General features: G+C 42.0%; 1 protein-coding gene across 1 annotated transcript in view; it reads left to right on the top strand.

The window, feature by feature from the left end:
* The window catches only part of patj (PATJ crumbs cell polarity complex component), a 127,809-nt gene that overhangs the window by 36,759 nt on the left and 67,224 nt on the right, over window positions 1-23,826 (top strand). Inside the window, exons 19-27 of the mRNA XM_087179996.1 lie at window positions 7,058-7,267; window positions 7,944-8,003; window positions 15,728-16,030; window positions 17,248-17,476; window positions 18,583-18,646; window positions 19,316-19,396; window positions 19,516-19,587; window positions 20,293-20,470; window positions 20,905-21,015. Of these exons, the coding sequence (XP_087036122.1) occupies window positions 7,058-7,267; window positions 7,944-8,003; window positions 15,728-16,030; window positions 17,248-17,476; window positions 18,583-18,646; window positions 19,316-19,396; window positions 19,516-19,587; window positions 20,293-20,470; window positions 20,905-21,015 (1,308 nt within the window). The remainder of the gene's footprint in view (window positions 1-7,057; window positions 7,268-7,943; window positions 8,004-15,727; window positions 16,031-17,247; window positions 17,477-18,582; window positions 18,647-19,315; window positions 19,397-19,515; window positions 19,588-20,292; window positions 20,471-20,904; window positions 21,016-23,826) is intronic.

Here is a 23,826-nt window from a genome sequence, read left to right as displayed (position 1 = left end):
TTTTTTTTTTTTTTTTTATTGAACTCACTTCCTCGTCTGTGTTACTGTAAAACTCACTGTATGTTCCCTCTGCATTATTGACATATATTTAACTGAAATAATTGGACTGTATCGTCCTCACCTGCCCCCTTTTTGCAACACCTTTTCTACACTGCCCCCCCCCCCTTTCTTTTCTCTATATCTCTCGCCCAAGGGCACATCGGGCAAGCGTTGCTGCCAAAGTGTTTCCTGTTACTGACTCTGCGGCTGTCAGAGTTGAGTGAAAGATGGTTGGAGGCAATAAGAGAAGAGCTGATCTGTCTGTCTGGACTTGCGCTGATAATTTCCACTAAAACCTGACACTTTTAAAATGTGACCAGTTTCACACCTGTGAAAGATTTTGTTCTGCACAGCACGTCGACCATCAGAGAAACGTCAGTTCAGACATTCAGACATTTTGGCGTGTTAAAGCAGTAAAAGCAAAGGTGAAACAAATTTAGTCAAGTGGCTCAGTTGTCGCAGCATGTACAACACCAGGACCCTGGATCTGGCTCACCAACACGGACTCCTGTGGTTTTGAATGTTATCAGTTACACCTGTGGTTTACCTGAGCCTCTTGTACAAATGAATCAGACTAGATCAGATCCATCATAGTGACATGTCGATGTTCAGTTGTTGTTTACGTGAACAGCCAACTTCTTGAAGATCTCATTCCCAGGGAGACTCGAGTCAAACTGCCCCTCCAGATGGACTGAACGCCCCCTGTGTGTGTGTGTGTGTGTGTGTGTGTGTGTGTGTGTGTGTGTGTGAGAGAGAGAATGAGTGACTGAGAGGCAAACTGTAATAGTTGTAGTGTTTTTTCAGCTAAATCCTCCAACTTAAATGACAAACGTGCTCTGAAAGTGTTTTCCGATCTGATCCTCAGTGTTGTCAGTGTCTTCAACAGTTACAAATCACTGCTGCAAAAGTAAAACGTTATGATCTTACACTGCTCTGCAGGTTTGGTTTGGGCTCCTCCTTGCTCCTGACGTATACGTGTCACAACTCCTAAGACTTCTAGAGGGCGCTGTCACTTGAACGTAAACCATTGTTATTTCTGGGGAGTGAATACGGCCGCACTGTAATATCCAAAAAAAAGCCTTTTCTCATATTTGGTATGTACAGTTTACTTTCCTCCCATATGTGACAGTGTAACATGATTTCTGACTCAATGTTCATTAACCTGCTGCTCTCACAGCCTCCACTGTCCTGATTTCAGTCTTTCCAGCAGATGTTGATTTTCACTCCCATTCAGACACCAGAGCATCAGTGAGGTCCAGAACTGCTGTTAATAATCAGGTCTGGGCCCATATTCTTACCACTAAGAGTTCTCCTAATTCACGCCAAATAGTTTTTCACTAATCATTTTTTTCTGAGTCCTCTTCACAAAGCTGCTGAGACCAACTTTTAGTAAGGAGAAGCAAAAACTCCTGAGCTAAGAGTGCGACTCCGTTGCTATGGCTGATGACCACAGCCTGCTGTAGCTGCACCTGTTGTAATGTATTTGTGGTCCTGGCTGTGGGTTGAGGTGTGAGAAGGTTTCCCCTGTCCCCCACCAGGTGACATCCAGCTGGAATATGATCCTTTCAATCAGCTGATCAGGTCACTCTCCACTCAGATCCATGACTCGTGTGTAGATCCTGGACACTGAACAACAATGTCTACAGCTGTAGAGACAGCATCCAATACAGCCTGTGTGTTCAAACACCTCCTCGTCTCGTTGTGGTGCAATCATTTTTACGTGTTCCATCTCTCTCACAGTGTGTAGACTGACCATGAAGCTGCTTTACTTCTCAGTGGTTGTCGAACATCTAAAGGAAATCGTATGAATTGTCCTATGATGTCGGGTCAGAGCACATTTATTGTTTGGGGGAATTATCGACTTTTCTCTGTTGCCAAGTAACACAGCGTTGCCAAACACTTAATTTCCGCACTGATCGGGTTGTTTCAGTTGGTAGATTTCATTTAATCTTTCACAAATCCACAAAGATCATTATTCCCTCCTAATTGAGTTGTACCTTTTAAGTAAATCAGCATCTTTTAAGGTTTCCAGAGCACTGTGACGTGGAATAACAGCTGCCCTTTAAGATTCTTTTCACTACTTCTAACCTCTCCCAGATTAAGGTGCTACTTTTAGCGCTAAGTGGCTTTGTGAATTACTTTTTCAGTTTTTTACGATTGCTTACAAATAAAAATCTAAAATAATACACAGATTTTGAAACTCGACACACAAGGAGCAAAATGTCAGCCTAGACCTGCACAACTATACACACATTCTCTGCCTCACACTTTTTGCAAAACACCAAACACACCTCTCTACATTAGACACATCATTCAAAACTGAAAGCCTTTGTGTGTTAGCTGCTAAACACTGCAACTGAAACACCACGCTCAGTTAGCAATCACCTGAACTCAGGATGCACATGTGAAGACACATGCAACCAATCAGATCACACAGAAATCACAGCTTGATCACCATAAATACGAGTCAGGTTTGCTCTTTGGTGTGATCAACAATGGAGGACAATTTTGGAGAAAGAATTAGAGGAAGATGTTTTCCAGTAAGAGGAGGAAGAGCAAGAGGAGAAAATGGAAAGAGGAGAAGGAGCAGGAGGAGGAAGAGGCAGACCAGAAAGAGGAAGAGGTGAAGGAGGAAGAGGAGCAAGAGGACACAGAGGACAGGGGGTGACGAGAGGATGGGACAGGAAATAGAACAATTCTTACAGATGAGATCAGAGACAGGATAGACAGTAACTGCAATACTACATACGCCTACTGTATTTTACAGTACAGTATGTTCATGTCATCTTCAGTTCACTATTGAGAATGAAGAGATTTTGTTTCCCCTTTGTCTTTGTGTTCATATTTACAGCATGCTGCAAATGTAAATGTCAAAAACATACAGTAATAGTGTTTTTATACTCAGTATATATCATGAGAAGAGGAGAAATGTGAAAACTATTTTAGATTTAACACGGTGATGTGCAGTTGGCGGTGGAAAGATCTATATATTTGGTGTTTGTGTGTAAAGTTTGGAAGCTAAAGTGTCATTTTTAGAAGAGTTTATTCAGTTTTTGATGTAGTGCTTCTTTTGCAAGAGATGTAAGATGTTTTGTCTTTTGTGTATATGGTTTTGGTTTGTGTGTGTGGAGCTTTGACAAACAGGGCCCTAGTTTCAGGAACTTGTTTTTGCAATAGTGAAAAACTGTGTCAAAAAATGAGGAGTCCTAAAATTAGGACTGACACACCAATTATTTTTAAGAGAGAGAAATCTGCAAGTTGGGAGCTGCTTTTAGCTTTAAGATGCTTTGTGAATACGGGCCCTGGTTCACAGTCAGTGTTCCAATTCATTCCAGAGGTGTTGGATGGGGTTCTGTCAAGTTCTCCAACACCAGCGGAAAACCAGTTCTTTGTGGAGCTGTTTTTTGTGGACGGGGGGCACTGACATGTTGAAATCAGTCAGTTGCCTTCATTGGATCCCAAACCAGGAAAAACAGACCCTGGATCAAAATTATATAGACAGCAGTGTCTGCATGTTTTTGGCCGTAAAATGTATATTAATAATAAGAAAATGGAGAAAGTGTTGGAAGTGAGTTGTTCTTATTATCAGAACTCAGAGGCTCTGAATGGAAAATAGAAAATAAAGTAAAAATCTAAAGTTCAGTGTCAGAGCTCCTAAAAATACTTGGTGTTTATTTCAGTTGTAAAATCCCCAATTTCCATCTAACTGGCAACATAAAGGTCTCAAAAAGTCCAACTCTGTGTAGACACCCTGCAACCTACACATCCAAAAAAACCCTAAACGTCCTCATTGTTATCTGTTCTTCTGGCAAAGTACATTTTTAATTTCTTTTTTTGCTCGCTCTCTCCTACGTTTTTCTGATTCCTCCACTTTCTGACAGCGGAGGCCTTTCTTTTTCTGGAGGATCTTGTAGGAGTAGAGGACTTGAATTCTGACTCCTCACCACCTGTAGCCATGTTGCTCAGTCTAAAAATACAGTGTGGCTTTGTTCTGGAAGCCTGAAACTTGGCACAGCAGCTCGTACTGCAGCGCGGGCGATGCCCAGGGTTCAGCACAGGGGAATTCACAAAATGTACATCGACTCTAACCAGGAGAGGGTTTCGTGGTTGGTGTGCGAGTCTCTGAGGGGGTTTGGATTCTGGCAGGGCCGGGCCGTCCTCCTGGTTGCTCCGGTTAAACAGACGCAGCACAGACGAGGGGAGTTTGTGGAGTTTATCTCTTCACATTATGAACACTCAAAGTTTTCCTTCTGTGTTTGAGTATAAAGTTAATCGTTACTTTCCTCCAGAGTTCTGGTTAGTTTAAAAGGTTCTTAACAAAAAAAGTCTAAAACACTGATGTTCCCGCTCATATCTACATCCTCACATCTCACTTATACGCGACACTTCATGTCACAGCTGTGTAAACTTTAATAACGTCCTATAAGGTTTCAGAGAAAGAACTCGTTACAGGTGAATGAAAACATGACAAGTCAGTACACAGCAGGTCAACAAGTGGAAAGTATATAATTCAACGCACATAAAGAGCAAAGTTTACAGTAATAAATTCATGATACATATTGGCTTAGATTTAAATTTAACAGTTATTTGAAGGACAGTCCTCTGGAAATCAACAACTGCCCCCCCCCCGAAAAAAAAAAAATTATTGAACCAATATTACATGTTTTTTCTTTCTTTGAAGAAATGAGAAAATAAAGCTCCACCTTGTTCTGCACTCTGCAGTACATACATGAATGTGGACAGATAGACGGTTGTCTGATGTTCTTATACCAGAGCAGAACATGAGAAAACATCATACAATCAACCCTTCTGTCTAACAGTGTGTCCACATTACACTTCTGTTTCACTCCGTCCAGACAGAAACTTCCCTCTCTCTCCTTTCAGGACGGATCTTTTCCAAACGGCTTCCAGAGAGTGTAAATCTTGAAACTCCACTCTGGTGTTTCAGTGTGAACGGGGTCAGTGCAGCTTTTTACCAAACAATGACCTCAGCTGCTCACTGAAAGTTAAGAAGACAACCTTTGATTTAAAGTGTTGTTATATCTGAACACAGTGGAGCTCTGCTCATTAACCTGATTTATGTTGATGACTTGATGAAAAGAAAAAAAAAAAGGATTTTATCGTCAGAAGATTAAAATACAAAAACAGAGAAATATGTAAACTAGAAGCGCTCAGACTCAGACCGCCACAAAGGTTCAACCAACATACACCAGACTGCACAGAAAAAAATTTAAATTCGTAGTCCATGATCCTAATCTGCACCAAAATTTAGTGGGTTCTTCCCTGGTCCACAACCCATCCCTGTGACAAGTTCAGTGCGAATCTTTTCAGGACTTTTTGTGTAATCCTGCTGATGAATAAACTCGGCCATGAAGCAATGATTTTATCATCTGTCTGCAGTGTTTGTTTTCTGAGAGATTTAGCTCTTTTCATGTCGGGCATGTGTTTCACTCTGGACAAAGGTCTTTAACCTAGATGCAGATCGTCAGACTGCTTCCATCAGACGTGGTCTTCAGCCTTCATCGACTTCATAGTGAATAACCAAGACACTCCTAATTTAACACCAAGCTCTCGGATAGAGCACAGAGCAGAGCACCAAACATCCGAACGCCACAGAGCGAAACATCATGTCAACAGTCAGATCTCGGATTATCCGCAGTCTGAAAACTGAGTGTGTTATGATATTAGATGTCACTTTAACTCCTGAGAGCTGGCTGTCAAACAGGTGGTTAAAGTCCTGTCGTGCTGCTTTCACGTCATGTCACACGTTGTTTTAATACCAGCCTCTGACTGTTGTAAATGTTCACATCAGCCTCCTGATGCTGAACTGGTGTCGACTTTCACTGACGGTCTTCACATGTTCCAGCTCTTGTTTTAAAGTCATGAAGCTCTTTGTTTCTCCAGTCATCTGACAGACAGGAGGTTGAAAACAATTCTTATGTTACTGACGGGTTTAAATTTGTCTCCTGAGGTCGCCTCCCGTCCTCCTTCCTCTCTCTACACCTCCACATCTCTAATTTTTCTATCTCTCGTTTGGGTGTTGTGACCTTTGACCTCCTCTCTGCTGGTTCCTGTCAAACTGGACGGTTAGAAAGTGAAGCCTTTTGTTCTATCAGCTTCACCTCCGCATGTTTGTGTGTGTGTTGTGTGTTTGTGTAAATGGATTTTCAGTCATTTCTCTGGTCTTTGTCTCCCCCTGCCTGTGTCTCTGCTGCTCTGCTGAGGTCCACACTCTGAATGATGAGAGGGTGATAATGAGTGTGTCTTCCTCTCTCGGTCTGCCTCCCCTGTGTTGGGAAGTGATGGGATTTTTTTCAGACCTCAGACCTGCTTGTTGTTGGAGGGAAGGTTCGGGGATGTCAGTATGTTCTGAATAGCACTGTAGACCAGTTCTGGGGCAGACCAGTTCTCTTTACTGTCCTCAGGTAGAAACGGAACGAACCATATCAAAGAGAAGGAACCATATGAACGGTGAAGGGTTAACTGATCTGGATCCTGGGTGGACTTGAATTATTCTGAACAACAGACTGTTTAAGTATTTTTGCTCCTGTAATCCCGTCCGTCTTTAGATCTTCATTTCACTGTCTTTCTCTAACTTTGCCTCCTTCTTCTTTTCAATCTCACTCAATTAATTTACAAGGTTGTTAAGATTATTGTTGTCTGTACATTGACAAAGCAGTTACACAACAAGGATCACTGGAGTTAAAAACCCCTTCAACCCTCAATCAAACTCACAAACTTTTATTTAGAATTTTGCAGAGGAGCTCAAATAGACACCAGATCTGTCAGTTGAGACTTTGACATTAAAAACCTTACATTATGTTTATATTTAATGTCTACAAGTGTTACATCTAGAATATTTACACAAAGCGGTCGTGTGTCTTAAGTCGTGGATTTGAATATTTCACAAATATCTCTAGTTTCAGAAAGGGAACTTAATGTGGTTTGTGGTTTTTTGTGACACCCAGTTCTCGTTCCTGTGGAGCTTGAATGTTTCTGTCTCTGTCTCTCTCTCCAGGACCCGTTAGATCCAGGTCGCTGTGTGATGGTGATCCGGTCTCTGGTTCCTGGCGGCTCAGCAGAACATCACGGGGGTCTCCTTCCTGGAGACCAGCTGGTTTCTGTTAACCAGACCCAGCTGGACCTGCTCACCCTGGCGCAGGCTGTGGAGGTCTTGAAGTCTGCCCCACCTGGCACAGTCCGCCTTGGTATCCGGAGGCCTCTTGTGGTGAGTCTAGACCTCCCAGTTTTAGGTCCAGGTCTTCTAAATGTATTTGTAAACCTTCTGTAGATGCTCTACCTTCTAGTTTTAGGTCTAGATCACACTTTTAGCTCAAGTCCAAACCTTCTACATCTTGGTCCAGACCTTCCAGCTGTTGGTCCAGACCAGCTAGTTTTAGGTCCAGACCTTCTTATTTTAATAGCGGACCTGACCGTTTGGGTTTCAGGGTCCTGACCTTCTAGGTTTAGGTCCATACATTCTAGTTTTACATCTTTACCATCTAATCTTAGTTGCTGACCTCATACTTTTAGGTCCAAAATTTCTTGTAGTAAGTCCAAAGCCTACTTTTAGGTCCAGACATGGACCAGCTCTACCTTGAGACCATGTGGTCCAAACTGGTCTGCCTGTAGTTCAGGGACGGGGACCACATGCCATAGAGGACTAACGGTCTGCAGCCTCCATCACCAAATTTCTTGTAGTAGAGCGGAGGAACTCTGCAGTTGTTGAAACGAGTCCTGCAGTCTCCTTGTCCTTCAGGACTCAGATCTCCTCAGTCTCTTCTCGTTGTGTGTCGAGTTCTTCCTGGTTGTTGGTTGTGAACGAACCTGAGCAGCATCGGTGTCTGTTTGAACATCCAGCTCCATGCGTTGATTTCACGCTGATCTTCTTCCTGCTTGTGCAGGTGGACGGACCAGAGAGGAGGAGGGGGGACAGCAGCCACACTCAGCTGCCAGTACCAAAGGTAACACACACACACACACACACATACACACACACACACACACACACCTTCAGACTCTCACATATTGTAAACTATATGAACTGGAGTTATTCAGAGCTTTCACCTGCATCTAACAGTCTTCATCACGGACTGGAAGTGGCTCAGGTTTTGTCTGCAGAGTTTTTCCTTTGTCTGAATCGAGGCCTGAGGATTTTAAACAGAGACCTCTCTCTCTCTCTCTCTCTCTCTCTCTCTCTCTCTCTCTCTCTGTGTTAATCAAGTCAATCCACTCTAATTGGACTGTTAAGATTTTCTCTCTCTGTCACATTACTCACTGCCTCCCCTCTCTGACTTTGTGCTCCTCCGTCCTTCCTCTTTCTTAAATCTCTCATCTCTCTCTCTTTATCTCCTCTCTTAACTCATTTCTCTGCAGTTTGCTTTATTGGTCTGGATATCAGACGAGCGGTGCTGCCACAGAAAAATAAATGGAGAGATAAATAAATGTAAATAAATATGTAGAGCATGACAGGACTGAAGAGGAACAGATGCAGACTGGATTTATCTGTGAGGAACCTCCAACAGGTTCAGTGTCAGTTTACACTGCTGTAAAATAATTGGATAGAAAAACTGATGGAAGACGAACACTGTGTGACGGATGCAACATGTGGTCTTTGTAATATTTATTTCCCCAACTGATATATATACAAAACACATACAGTTAACACCTCTCTGAACCTTCCTGAAGGAGGATTCATTATAGGACTGTTGATGAGACAGCTGTTCCTAATGAACACGTAACTGACGCTGTGTCCGAAATCACTCACTACTACTTCAGACAGCACTACAAAATGGCTATAGTGCACTATATAGGGAGTTTTGTAGTACAGTGCGTTTTGTAGTGCTGTCCGAATGTATAGTGAGAATCATTATACCCTTTTATAGTAGACTCATAGTATCCCATAATGAATCATGAAAAGTAGTTTACAACCGATGGTCACTAACCAAGCCATATATACCATCATGCATTGCGCTTGCACTGAAAACAGAGCAGAGAAAATGACCCATGTAGTGTCCGAAAGTGTTTTTTCTTTTTACCGATGAGCTCAATAAATGGTCCTCTACATAGAATTCCCTGGAGAGTGAGTGAGTGAGTGAGTGAGTGAGTGAGTGAGTGAGTGAGTGAGTGAGTGAGTGAGTGAGTGAGTGAGTGAGTGAGTGTATGACCTGTTGTTGCTTTAAGTTGTCACATGATCTCTGGATGTCTTTACTACGGTGGCCCTGAGAGCTCAACACACTGCAGCTTAAGAAAACACATGCAAACAGACAAAACACAAACAAATTCAGAAAACCTCTTCATCAGTTTGTTTTGTCTGTTTGCATGTGTTTTCTTAAGCTGCAGTGTGTTGAGCTCTCAGGGCGACAGTACTTTACCTTTGAGTAAAGTAACATAAGATAGTTTTTTTATGCCTCTGCACCAATACTCAGAGGCGTGATGTCGTCAGGCTTTCAGGAATGAGGGAACTTCTTAACATTTGCCACAAACATTCACTTGGACTCAAGGATGAACTGGTTAGAATCTGGTGGTCAAAGGTCAAGGTCAGTGTGACCTCATGAATTGATACGCTAATTATGACATGGTTTAACACAAATGTCTAATAGGATAGAATGATGAAGGTCAACTCAAAAGATAATTTTTTGTTTGATAGTGAAGAGACAGGAAGGAGACCGAGGATGTTGTGAACCACCAGGCCAACAGGACGCCCCCTCTCAGTGGGATATTTCACTGTGTAAAACTAAACTTGTTATTGGCCAATATATATAGACTGATATATATCTGTGACAAGCTAAAACCAGCTAATAATATCTGCTTTGTCAATACCCTTCGAGTTTTCCTCAGTAACTGACACTGACTCTTCTTTCAGAAGCTTCCAGGGCCACTTTCACTCAGAGAAGGAAATATAGTGGTGAAATTGGCTGATGCATCTTTTTTCCAAGGCTTTCACTGTGAAGAAGCTTCAGACATTAAGTGCATGGTCTAATAGTAAACTTTGTTGATTTTCTTAAATCTATCAGCAGTTGCACAGTGCATTGAAAAAAGGTGTGGAATATTTGGGCGTGGCCCAAAAACTCTGAAAAACTACATTTGCAGCAGCAAGAAAACAAATCTAATTGATGAGTGTGTGTAGGCGGAAAAGGGGCGTGGCTTACAGTAGAGAGATAGTGTTAGTTGGATCAGTGAATTCAGTGAAGAACTTCTGTGTCATCATTCAGGATATTTTAGCCAGAGCATGATGTGCTATGTAAATGTCCGTCGTTGTGGTGCTTCAGTTCCTCTTCGAGCTGAGCTGCTCAAGAAATCTGTTGAGTTGTTTCTGTGAAATCCTGCGAACAGTCAGACAAAAGGGACTGAACACACAGTCTTTTATGGTGGTGATAAATCAGTGTTTGTTCTGCAGTTGGGACTGCGGGTCATAGCATCCACACTTCTCAGGAAGCCATGTTTTCTCTTCCTGCTGCTGAAGCTTTCTTTTTTTCTTTAATCTTTCATTTTTCTCCTTTCCTTCATCTCTCCTCTGTCGTTCACCTCCTTCCTTCCTTCCTTCCTTCCTTCCCTCCCCTCGATCATCTCTCCTTCTCCTCTCTCCTCTGTCTTTTCCTCTCCTCTTTCATCTTCTTCTCTCCTCTCGTTCACCTTCTTTCACCCTCTCTTTTTCTCTCCCTCTCCCTCCTCTCTGTCTCTGAAGCTGCTGACTCAGCTTTATGGCTGGATGGTATAAAGTGCTCTATCAGCTCAACCAGCAGCTTCTCTCTCTTAAGTGAGTCGGGGGGTGGAGAGGGGTTGGGGGGTACTCTGAGGACACTCTGGTCCTCCAGCATCAGTACACTCAGTACTGCAGTACTACTCACAGTAAATACTGCAGTACCGAAGAGTTGAGCTACAGGGACAGAACTCATCTCCTGCTTTTCTCATTAATTAAACTGTTTAATTTGTTAAACTAAAACCTCTCGGACGGAGAGTCCGACAGTTTAATTCTTTCTCACTTCATGTGGAAATCTTTACAAATATGGTTCCGTTTAATTTTTTGCATTTGTGTGCAAGATTTTATTTGATACCATGAAACCTGTTTTCTTAAAAATATTTTCCAAAAATCCTTCAGATGTTTGTGTCTGGGAATAAATGGCTCGTAGATTCATTGTTAGTTTCATCAAACACATCTGTATTTACACCGACTCTGTGAATGTCTCAGTAAATAATAGTTGAAGGCAGTTTTTGGTGCTTTCTGTTTTTATCTAAAGTATTGTTCAGACTCTGAGATAACAACTTCTACACTCATTATCTTGTATAATACCCGACAACTTGTGCAGTGATTATAACACAGGGGCTAAGAACCACCTGATGTAAAGAGGAGGGTTTTATCCCACTTATGACTTGGCCACTTGCCAATGAAATTCCATCAATAATCAACATATAAATGTCAGGTGTTAATTTACTCATAACTAATTTTGATCTGGCTTTGATATTTTAAACTTAATAAAATAACAAACGGGTGATGAAGGAAAAGTAGAGAGAAACATAATGAATACAGATGACATCTGTATTTAGATCTATGGGACAGACGTCAGTAAACAGTGTGATATGTAAGAAACCTGTCACCTGCTCTCAGTCCAGATGAACTATGGGAGATTTTGGAGTGTTAGACAGCGCTCTCCACCACTGTCATCAAAACACCACATGAGGGAATATGTTTATGAAGAATGGAGTTCATCCTCCAGCAGAGTTCAGAGACTTGGAGCAGTGAAGCTGTTCTGGACACGAGGTGGAACAACACCTGACTAAGACACTCTATGTTGGTGTCTCCTTTAATTTGTCACCGTCTGTTTGATAACGAAACCATGAACCTATATCTTGTGTACGCAAGATAACAGCTTGTGTGCGGAGTTAATAAGACGTGTGCACAGGATTATGAACCAGATGAAGATTAAAAATATGGATGTATCATCTTATTGAACTCTGACGGTGTATTAGTGCCACAATGAGGAAAAAAAGAAATCTGAAACTTTGAGAAATAATTAAAATTTAAAAATTTAAAAACTATCATCCAAAGAGCTCCTTGTCCTCAGTGTCTTCAGTTGTGGTTGTCATGACTGCAGTTCGACCAGCTCACCTGTACACTCTACTGTACTCTGCCGAGTTGTGCTGTGTTACTTTCTGTCCTGCTGCTGTATCTGCTCTGGCCGTCCTCTGCGCCGCTGTTTTATTTCCTGTTTTATATGCAGCCCATTTGGCTGAAGAGGGTTTTTCACAGCCCACAGGTCTCTGATGGGTTTCCATAAAGACAGCCGGGTCGGCGCTGTCACTTCACCGCCGGATCGTTCTCTGTCACGCCAGCCCGCTGACCAGAGAGAGACCCCCGTTACACATCCACACCTCGTTAACTTTTAGAGGTCATATGTAGAAGAACGAGCTGCTGCTGTAGTTACAGGCTGTCATCACATTATTCTGATCCTCTCTGTGCTGTGAGTTCAAACAGAGTCAAACATGAATACAGGAGGGAAAACAACAAACTGTACAGTCTGTAAACAGCACTGAGGTACGACTGTAACCAACAACAACACAATTATACTGCCACGTCTCTCCTTTATTCTGGCTTCATGTCAGTAATCTGATTTTTACTCCTTTCATTTCTGGTTTGTTGAGAGGTTCTTCTGGTTCTGTCCCTCCTCCCAGTCCTCCAGAGAACCTCTAGAGGTAGGTGTCCAGGCGGCATCCATAGATACCTGGACCACCTCACCTCACCTGACCACCTTGGAGATACCTGAGCTCTTCACCATGTCTCTAGAGCTGAGCCCAGACTACAAAATATTTCCTTTGTGGGTAGTTTCAGTCATCTAGGCTGCAGGACACCAACAAGATATAAGTCAGAGGCAGCTGGTTTGATGTGTGTTTCTACACGTCGCTGCTGTCGTGAAGGTCCGGTCTCACCTGGCTAACTTTGTTAACATAACCTAATCTGTAAGAAGGTGATTGGTAGCACTAGTGCTATCTCAACTCCCCCTCCACCAGTCACATGACCCTGGTCTTGTCTGACAAAGTAGTCCCTCAGGGTCTCCTGATGCTGCTGTTTTGGCTCTACTTCTCTGGAGCTCTTATTTTGACAGGCATCTTAAGATGCACAAAGCAGGAAGAGGCAGAGTTAGGTGAACTTTTAACTTGTTCAATTTATTTTTTTTTTATTACTAAAAATATGTTCAAACTGTTGATGGATGACGACTTTAACGATTTGTAAGCTGACAGAAAATGAACCAGCAACTGTTTTAGAGGCCTCTCATTATTTCAGCTTTTAATAATAATAATAATAATAATAATAATAATGATAATAATAATAATAAAAATAATGAAATCTCAAGTCATTCAGACTCTTCTGCTTTTCATCATTGGGATTTAAATGTTGGTTGAACAGAACAATCATTTGAAGAGATGTACCTAAACTTTTTCATTTTCTGACATTTTCTAAATGAATGCATTTACATGATCATTTTTATCCAGATATAAAGCACATGTTGATACTGGGTTAATACCAGGTGGAAATGGATCTAATCCGTGACCAGGCACAATAAACATTGACCTGGACCTTAGATTGCACCTCTGCAGTAAAGGAAAAACATCAAAATCATAAGTTTGATCCGTGTAACAAAGATCATGATGGAAGTCAGAATCCTTCATGCAGTCAGTTCAGACTCTCTGCAGCCTCCTGAGACGCTGCAGAAAGACTCGTCATCTCAACTGTCCTCATCGTCTAATGGCACAGATATTAAATGACAACGTCTTTAAATCTTATGAATATGAGGCCAGGCAGTCACGGCCAATACACATCAGTCTGCGGAACATCCTGTTAGCGTTATGAGCTCTCTGCTGCTGCTGCCGTCTGCTCCTCACCTCCATTATATGGCCGAGATGGGCCGGCTTCCCAGGCCCAAATTAAAAGAAGAGGAACAGAGTCCTTGAAGATGAGGCTTCGTCGATGGAAATTAGCCTAAGTGTTGTCATTAATATTTCCCGGCGTGGGCTAATGTCTGCATCATAATGTTAAGAACAGGATACCCCCTCAGTATCTGCTGAGGGAGGCTCTTTGGGGAGTTGGAGAAAACCATTATGTGTTCAGAGATAACGGCTAATTTTCAAAGTAACTCAAGTTTTAGATTTAGTGCGAGCTGCGGTTTTTCAGTTCAGACGAGCTGAAGACGAACGGATCAAAGTCTCTGGATCCTGCAGTTTCACTGAGTTACCTGTCGCACAGGTTAGAGCTGTCCAAGAAATATAGAGAGCAAGATCCACTGGACTGATGATGTTGGATTAGTGTGTTTTTATTTAATCTTTTTGACTTTTCCCCCCAAAGCTCTCAAAGTGATGAAGAAAGCCTTTTTTGACATGGCATAATGAACATGTTGAAGCTGTTTGATCCATTAATACCAGACGGTCAGGTGACAGCAGGTTAATCTCTGCTCAGTGCTCAAACTGACTGTTTCAAGTAGAGTCCGACTAATAAATGTCACCAGGCTAAAATATCAGTTGATATTAGCTTATAACTCATTGACCATTTGTATGTATTGATCTGTGTTGGCTGATCAGTACCAGGAAATATTAGTAGCAAAGAAACAGTTTTGTTGTTGTCATTGATCTCGTCCATCAGAGGGCGCTGTAAGACACAACATAGTCACTGTTCTTTAAGAGGCACATCAGAAATAATAAGCTTTTAATAATAACAAGCTTTATTTATACAGCACCTTTCAAAACACAGTGACAAAGTGCTTTACAAGACAAGATAACATTGAGGACGAACAATAAAAATAAAAATAAATGATTAAAAAAAACAGTTTAAAGGTTTTACAACATTAAGGAGGAGATATAAGAGAAAAGTGTGACAATGAGGTTCAGTAAAAATTAGATAAAACAGTATAAAATGATAAAATGATTTGATGAAATAAGCAGGAGAATAATAAAAGATATAAGAAGTTTGAAGTAGATTCAGACCCTCAGCCCTGAGAAAGTACACCTATAAAAATGTGTCTTTAAGAGGGATTTCAAAGAGGCTAAAGAGCTCACCAGTCTGATCTCCTCAGGGAGGTTGGTCCAGAGAGCGGGGGCCTGAACAGAGAAGACTCAGTCACCCTTAGTCTTCAGCCGATATAGAATAAAATGTTCACGTTATGTGTGTGTTTAAAAAACGAGCATTGGCTCATAAAGTGTCATTGATCAAAGATGAATAAATAAAATCACAAAGTAGAAAAACTTTCAAATTAAGCAATACTCATTTCTAATAAAAAAAAAAAGAAAAGAAAAAGAGATTTAAAAAAAGAATATGTTCAAGTTTCACATACAGAACATAATAAAAGATAAAATGCAAAAAAATATTTCTAATGATTTTTTCTTTAGTTTTCTAAACAAATAAATAGAAGGAGTTTATTTTGACAGTCATGGGGAACAAGTTGCCTTTTCTCATGAGGAAGAAAATCTTCGTTTTCAAAACGTCAAATTCTACAGATACTTTCTTAATCCTGTAAAACTTTATTCATATCTTCAGTCGAGTCAAAGTCAAACAAAAGAGAATAAGTAACCATGGTCATCAGGAAGATAGGAAAACTCTGTACAATTAGTGTGAACTTTATTGTTGTGACCTCCGTCGTCTCACTCTTACTTGTTACTCACTCGTTAATGCTGTTGTACTGTTTTTTGTGTGTCTCAGGGTTTCGGTGATGGCTCCATCCTGCCTGAAGACCTTCAACACAAAGAAGACGAGGAGGAGGAGGAGGAGGAGGAGCCGGAGCTGATACTGGATGGAGGTCTGCCGCGCTACACCACCTTCTCTCTGACCTCTGACCTCCTGCCTGTAGAGGAGGGCAGGGAGATGGCTGTGGATGAGGAGGAGGAGGAGAAGGTGAAGATAGAGGAGAGAGAAGAGGAGAGAAAGGGCTCTCTCCCCAGGAAACCTCCTCCCTCGTGGGAGGAGTGGAAGCTCTCCTCCTCCAGCCGGGGAGGACCAGAGGAGGTGAGAGTTCAAAGCTCAGTGAGGAGACAGTGGAGGAAGATCGGTGTGATCCAACTCTGTCATGTCAGGTCATACAGCGTAGTCTATAATGTTGTACGTTTACAGAAGCAGTTACCCTGACTGTGCAGAGTCTCTCATTTCATCATGATCATGTAGTTTTTCACCTTCCTAAAGAAAATATCTGATTTGATTATAATAATAGAGAATATGTTGCTCAAGAATTGTGATCTCAGTTCTGATTAAAACAAACCATGATTCACATTTCACCTGTAACTGCAGCTTCATTTAGAACCTGTTAAATCAGGATTCACTAACCAACAAAAGGCTTCCAGTATCTCAGAGGCTTTTACTGTGAAACATCTGCAGGAAGTGATGAAATGACGTCACCTGGTCAGTTATTGAGTGTGAGAGGCTGCAAGAGCTCAAAATGGTTTAAAGATGAATGAGACACTTACATATCATGACATATCATGTAAAACATGTTTCATATAATTGTGGGTTTGGGACCTCTGAATTTATAGTATTTATTCCCTCTCTTCACTTCCTGTTTCTAAACAAAATAATAATGTTGGATCAGATCTGATGAACGCAGATTTTGAATTTATCATCCTGTCATCACAGGACAGATAACTACACACAGTTCTGGCTCTGAATCACCAGTGATCTCTGTTGTTTGTTGTCTGTGTTTGTGCTTGTTTGTTGACCTTTATTTTTCTATCTTATTATTTCTTCTGTTTTAAGGCCGTTGTTTACTGTTATTTACTGGTAACCCTGTGTTTAATGTCATAACGCTATGAGCTTTGTAATTCCGTCCGGCGAAGTCTACAGAAATGTGGACTTATGGAAAGTGTGCATAAAGGACTCAGAATGTCTGTTAGAGAGCCCTCATGCCCTCGATGGTGTGACAGTGGGACAGAATTTAAACCTTAAGGGACTTATCGTGAGTCTTTGAGGGGGGACATTGGGATTGGGGCAGTGAATGAGAACAGTGTGTTATTGTGTTAATGCTGAATTCATCATGCCAGACATCATAGTGCAGATGTTTTTACATGTTCTTCATCTGAGACCTGACAACATCTATAATCATCATTTGGCTTTTTAGCACATTTTGTTGGAAGTGGAAATGTTCAGTTCTTGAGTAGTAACAGTAAGTGTCATTGTGTTTACTATTGTTATTTGTGATTTTTAGTCACTGTTTGACTGATTTCTCCTTTCAGAGCTGGAGAAGAGAGAAGCAGGAGGAGCTGCAGAGACCAGACCTGCAGAGACCAGACCTGCAGGGACCAGACCTGCAGAGACCAGACCTGCAGAGACCAGACCTGCAGGGACCAGACCTGCAGAGACCAGACCTGCAGGGACCAGACCTGCAGAGACCAGACCTGCAGGGACCAGACCTGCAGGAACCAGACCATGAGGGCGTCGTGTCTGTAGGAAATATGATCCTGGGTGAGAGAGAGAATCTGAATCCTCATCATCACTGTGTGAAATAAATCACTTTCCACTGAGAGATGAGGAGAGGGAGGATCTGGATGAAGGTGATAATGTCGATACATTATGAGAAATGTATCGCTGCATCTGGTTAATAACAATTTATTAATAACAAAAACCAACAACAGAGTTTAAATAGAGTTTAATAGAGTGGGCTTTTACGTGCAAAGACAGAACCATCACTTGAGTTGATTTATTGATTCACACATTATCTGTGGTAAATATTGCTAACACAAGGTCTGCCTACTTAGCTGGCCCCCGAGTTTTCAACCGTATACCATGGCCTTCCTCAATGACCCAAGTCCTGTGCTTAGGTCACCAGTTCAGTTAACGGAGAGAAGCTCTGGTGTAAGCTTCAGTAACAAAGTCTTCATGTTAACTTTTTTGTTCTTATGATCACAACAAATTTATGAAGATGTCAACATAACAGATCACAACAACAATTAATCAATTCAGTTATTTACTGATCACAGAAAAGTACTAATTATTTGTCATAGAAAAATTATATTTTGTCAGATTATCATATTGATTACATATATCTTGTGATCAGAGAAACAAAATATGTCTGTTCGCCATTATATATAATTATATGACTGTAGTCTTCCATCACCTTGAAACCTGTTTTGTTTCAACAGTTCTGTTCAAGATTCAACAAGTTGAAAACAGCTTCAGGGCAGCACACACATTAAAACACACACCTATTTTCTGTGTTAACTCACACAAATGTCCTGCACTTGCTCTGGAGGACATTCGTACGACTGGCACGTTCAGGCTCCTGTGTCCTGACTTCTGTCTGTATGGTGACTGTTAGGCGTGCGTATGGCCTGTTCACAGTGTGTGTGTATGGCATGTGAGCCACCAGCATTACATTAGTTGCTTCTACCCAGAGAGACCAGTGTGTTGTTGCTCTTCGAAGATAAAAGTGAAATGATGCAGCATGGGTGTAACGATACGTGTGTGATACTGACGTCCTGCTGATGTGACTTTAATAACTTATTTTGTGTGTGTGTGTGTGTGTGTGTGTGTGTGTGTGTGTGTGTGTGTGTGTGTGTGTTTGCGTGCAGCTCTTCCAGACTCAAGAGACAGTGAAGCAGATTCTGAGCTCACTCTGACAGACACCGACACAGAGTCAGTATCTAGCCTTTATTTCTTCTTCATCCCTCTCTCTCCTCCTCTCCGTCTCCTTCTCTGTCTTGTGTCGCCCTCTGCTGGTTAAATATGTGGTAACACACAGCTGATGATCTCTAGTGTATTAACAAGGTGTTGTTCCACTTCTACAACATATCGCTTGAGATATCCCATCAACGCCACAGTGTATGATTGTTATACTCAACAAAACATTCAGTGTCCTGAACATCCTCCTTCAACAAAGCTCGTATACCTTCACATGATTTCAGTTATTATCTAATAAAACAATAAATGACACATTCCTGAGTCCTGTAAGAGGACTCAGTTTTCTGTTTGCTACAGAGAGCAGAGTTTCCCTACTTTATTGACACCTACAGTCTGGTTACTGACAGGCACTTTCTCTAAGGTCTTTAATCCTTCACAAGTAGCTTCACAGGTGAAGCAACCTGCAATCCAGTTTGTTCTTTGCCCCATTTACACACATGAGCAGGGCAAAATATTAGAAACACCTCTCACCTCCAGTACAACACTACGAGCCAGCACAACCTTCACTTTTCTGACACTGTCAACATGAACTTAACATTTTAAAACTTTAAATCCTGTCTGAGCTGTCGTATTGGATTGTACGGGTGTACCTAATAATATTTTGTTTTTTTTGTTCCCATGGAGGTCTGTCAGAATGATTGACGTGGGGACGAGGAAGAGGCGGAGTCAGGGAGGAGCCTCTCAACTAATCAGAGGAGGCAACAGGTAGGAGACTTGCTCCACCTCCAGCTCGTTAAAACAAACCACTGCAGAAACCTGAGGCTAACTGTGTGTGTGTGTGTGTGTGTGTGTGTGTGTGTGTGTGTGTGTGTGTGTGTTCACAGCAATCTCCCTGAAAGAGAGGAGGGGGAGGGAGAGGAAACTCCTGTCTTCAGTCACTGGGGACCCCCCCGCAGGTAACACAAACACATCATGTGTTCACTCTGATTCACAAGCTTCAGGAGTTGGGGTGGGGGGAAGCGGTAAGGATGGGAGCAGTCAAACAAAGCCTCCTAGCCCTCCCCCAGATTTGTTTTTCCAGAGAAGCTGTCTTTTCACACTCAGGTGGTTTCAGACCAAAGCTGCAGCGCCATTTTGAACCTTGGAACCAAATTCACAACTGAGTTTAGGGGAATTTTTTGGCCCTGTTCAGAGCTGTTCAGATCTGGTATCTGGTATTAACATCCGTCTCAGGTGATCCGATCACCGGTGGTCAGCTCTAAGTTCAGGTGTGAACGCACCCATGACGCATTGAGGATGTATTTGAGATCTGATCACACATTCAGAGGTGGTCTGGACCACATGTGTCCACATTCTTTTAGCAGTGTGAACCTGAACGCATCCTGGCCACACTGAAGGACCGCCTACTCTACTGATGTCCTCCAAGGCTACGTCCACACCACTACATATTTTGTATTTTTGCAACTAATCAACTGCAGAGTAGACAATCTGCTTCCTGTTTACACTGGCTTGCTCATGCTCAGTGTACGTGATTGCTCATGTGTTTTCAATGTGTTTTCTGGTGTTGTAGTCTGAACAGAGATCCATTAGTGGTTACATGTGCCTTTGTGAGCAGACCATGTAGAGTGTATAGGGGCAGTAAACGTCTTTCTGCCCCGCAGGGTGGAGGTGTGGGCTGAGGAGGATCAGTCTCTGGGCCTGAGCATCGTGGGAGGTCGTCATGTCATCAAGCGTCTGAGGAACGGAGAGGAACTGAAGGGAATCTTCATCAAGCAGGTTTTACCACACAGTCCTGCTGCCAAGACCCAGTGTCTGAAGACCGGAGACAAGATTCTGGAGGTGGGGCTCGGACTAATACCTGGATGTCTAGATATAGTTAATCTTACAGCTTTAAACATGCAAATGTCTTTCAGTTTTATGGCTGTGATTGGTGCTGTGGTGTTCCCTGTTCCAGGCGACAAGTAGAAGCACAGAGTTCAATTCTGTGTTTTTAGGTGCAGAAACTCCTTTTTACCCAGAACATCTTGTGTGTTTTTTATATTGAACAAAGGCAGCAGCTCAGCTAGACAACTGCAGCGAGTTTGAAAATGACTCAGCAAAACAACATCCACAGCCATATTGTCTTAGTTTTTACACATGGGACTGAAACAGTGGATTTTAAAACATAAAAAACAGCAGGTGACCTCTGCTCACCACCTAAGACAGGACATGAGGTATTTGTCTGTATGTCTTGACATTGTCTGGTGTGGGCGTTTGTGTGTTTGTTCGCGCAGGTGTCAGGTGTCGACCTGCGAGCTGCAAGTCATGAGGAGGCAGTCGGTGCCATTAAATCAGCTCCGAGCCCCGTCGTCTTCATCGTACAGAGTCTGTCTGCTACACCTCGGGTACTAACACTCAGTCTGAACACAGACATGAAACACACGTTAATATGATTCAGTGTCACCTCCACTGCCTGAGCATATCATCATCTGTGTCTCAATTCTCATACCTCCACACTCACACTTGCTGTTTGGAGTGTGTGTGTGTTCACATTGACAAGTACAGCAACGTGCAGTGCACTAGGAGCACCTGGATGATGCATTCATTCATTAAAAACAAATATATGTTTATACTGATTTTTCAAAAAACCTTGTGATTGCATCGAAGCAACAGACATTAACAAGAGTAGAAATGAAAATCAAGTGAATGAAACAAGACGGAACATCTCGGCTCACAGACTCATTCCCATTCAAAGAGGTGAGAAAGTCAGGATTCACACAAAAGTAAAGATAACACAGCTCATAGACAGGTGTCACTCATATCTCCACTACACAAACCCTCAGGTGAAAATAGCAGAGATATCTAAACCAATATATGACATAAGAGTCTCCAATATTCTGCAAAATACATGGTCTTTGCAATATAACATGCATGTCAAATAATTCAAAGATACATATTCAAGTTTTTTTTTTTTTTAAGGTAAACACAAGAAACTTGTGCTACAGAAAATGGACCAGACTCAGTGAATAGCTCCCCAAGCTTAATATCCTAAGTCCAATGGTAACTATTAATTTAGCTATACAGACTAATGAGCAGTGATAACTAACATGTCTTTGGGGTCATCAGGTGGGAACCTCCTTTCACCAGTGTTTCGTCTAGTTGGTCCCACGACACCTCCAGGAGGCCAGACAGTGATCACTGGTGTCCCAGAGTCACTCCCCTAATGCCAACCATCACTGCTCCTCACATCACGACTATTTTCTCCTTTATCTTGCCTATGCTACCACAAACAACACCATCATCAACTCTGACAAAACACACTAGCAGATTCAGCAAACAAACTCCCCTAAACAGTTCTGTTCTGTAGGACTAGATGTTTTTTTCCAGAAAGTGGCGGCCAGTTTGAATGAGGGAGGTAGAGTCAGGGAGAGATGCCTTGTTAGGCTAAACAAGTACTTTATTTGTTATCCAGTTCAACAGAATGCATATTCTTGCACAAAATGTTGCATTTTGTAGACTTTCCTTTTATATCTATCAGCAATAGAGGTGTTTGATATCCCAGGTAAGCACAGTGGGTCGCACTCTGTAGTATTAGACAGGATTTTATTCATTTCACTCCCTATAGTCTGCCAAAATTGCTGTTCTTTCCTGTAAGACCACAGGCAGTGAGTGAGACTGCCTGTCTCTATTTTGTAGTCGGGACATTAAACTTTTGGCGTTTGGAGGGGGACATGTGCCTCCATTAATTTTTACATCAAATGAGCAAAGAGGCTGGTGATTATTTTGGCGGGAAACTGTACAGGTCACATGTTGCGTCAGTGTTTGATTTGAGACATCAGTGGTTATCTCTGATGTCCCTCCAAAATAAAGCTCCAGAAATCCACTTATAAAACCAGAGAAACAGAGTCTACAGAACTTCTGTTCTGTTTTTAAGTTCCCTTCAGTATCACAGTGATCCAGTGACAGTTGTCTGAACATCATGGTACACTGCAGACAGCAGCTGATGGAGCTGCTGTTAATGAGACAATCTGACTACATAGAAACAGATACAGGCTGGAAAATGATGCTTTTACAGGGTCATTTTCTCCTGACTTAGATTTGGTTTTTATTATCACGTTCCAAAACAGGCCTGTATGTCTCTGTTATCATGTTTCCATCAGATCAGAACGTTTTGACTTTTGACATTTTCACACAAAAGTCAAATTTCACACTGAGCAGAGGGAAAAAACACTGTGGCTGTAGTCATTACTGACAATGACTCACATTCACTGTGGATGTGATCAGAATCTCTGACCAGCTGAACAGAGTGTAACACATACCGATTACACAGTACAAGCCCATAATGTAAATGTAGTACATACTTAAGTCTGTGTGTGTGTGTGTGTGTGTGTGTGTGTGTGTGTGTGTGTGTGTGTGTGTGTATAAAGAAAAAAGATTGTGAAGCTCTCTGCTGCAAAGGATTTCACTTTTAATTTTTTTTTCTTTCCTTTTGAGCATCTAGCTGTCATTCTTTCTTTGTATTACTCTGACATACGAACTCTAATATAGAGACAAGTCCACACATGCACAAGCAGTGACTCTTTGCCACTCGTTTCTTCTGTCAAAGTGCACCCACTCTGTGGTCTGGGGACCGTCAGTGGTCATCTGTGTGAGAGTGTGCCAGTGTGTCATGGGCCACAGACTTAATTTGGACCCAGCTCGTCTGAGTTTGACAGACAACAGTCAGACTTTGAAGTTGCTCTGCTTGGCTGCACAGAACTGCTCCCAAACAGGCGTCCTGCCACCTGTTGATGTGGCCCACAGAAAAACCTAATCAACACCACTGTGAACTGTATTATCGATGCCAGGAGCTGCTGGCCTTGAGCCAGTCATTGCAGCAAAACCTACGACCCTCACGTTACTCATCACTGTGTTCACAGTCAGTCATCTTTACAGGCTGACTGAAATTTGCGAGAGTGAATAGTGTTGAGTGGAAGGAAATAAAATGGGGGAAGGCCATTTTATAAGGAATAAGCCTGGATTTCTGCTGCTTTTCTTAAATTTCTTATGTCCATACAGTGGTGGTTGTTTAAGTGATAAGAATTGACGAGCATCCACTAGCACCGCTAACAGACCGAAGTATATTTCATTAGATTAGAAGTTTGCGTTGAGATTTCACCCTAAAATAATTGTTTGTAAACTCCCTTTACAAGTTTTTCATTTAAGATTAGGTTTTT

This window comes from Seriola lalandi, unplaced genomic scaffold (assembly GCF_002814215.2).
Source record: "Seriola lalandi dorsalis isolate HSWRI2012SDOR001 ecotype SW California unplaced genomic scaffold, Sedor1 jcf7180002054885, whole genome shotgun sequence".
In the NCBI taxonomy this organism is placed as follows: Eukaryota; Metazoa; Chordata; class Actinopteri; order Carangiformes; family Carangidae; genus Seriola; species Seriola lalandi.
Note: the sequence above shows the minus strand (reverse complement) of the source record. Positions and strands in the feature narration are given on the sequence as shown.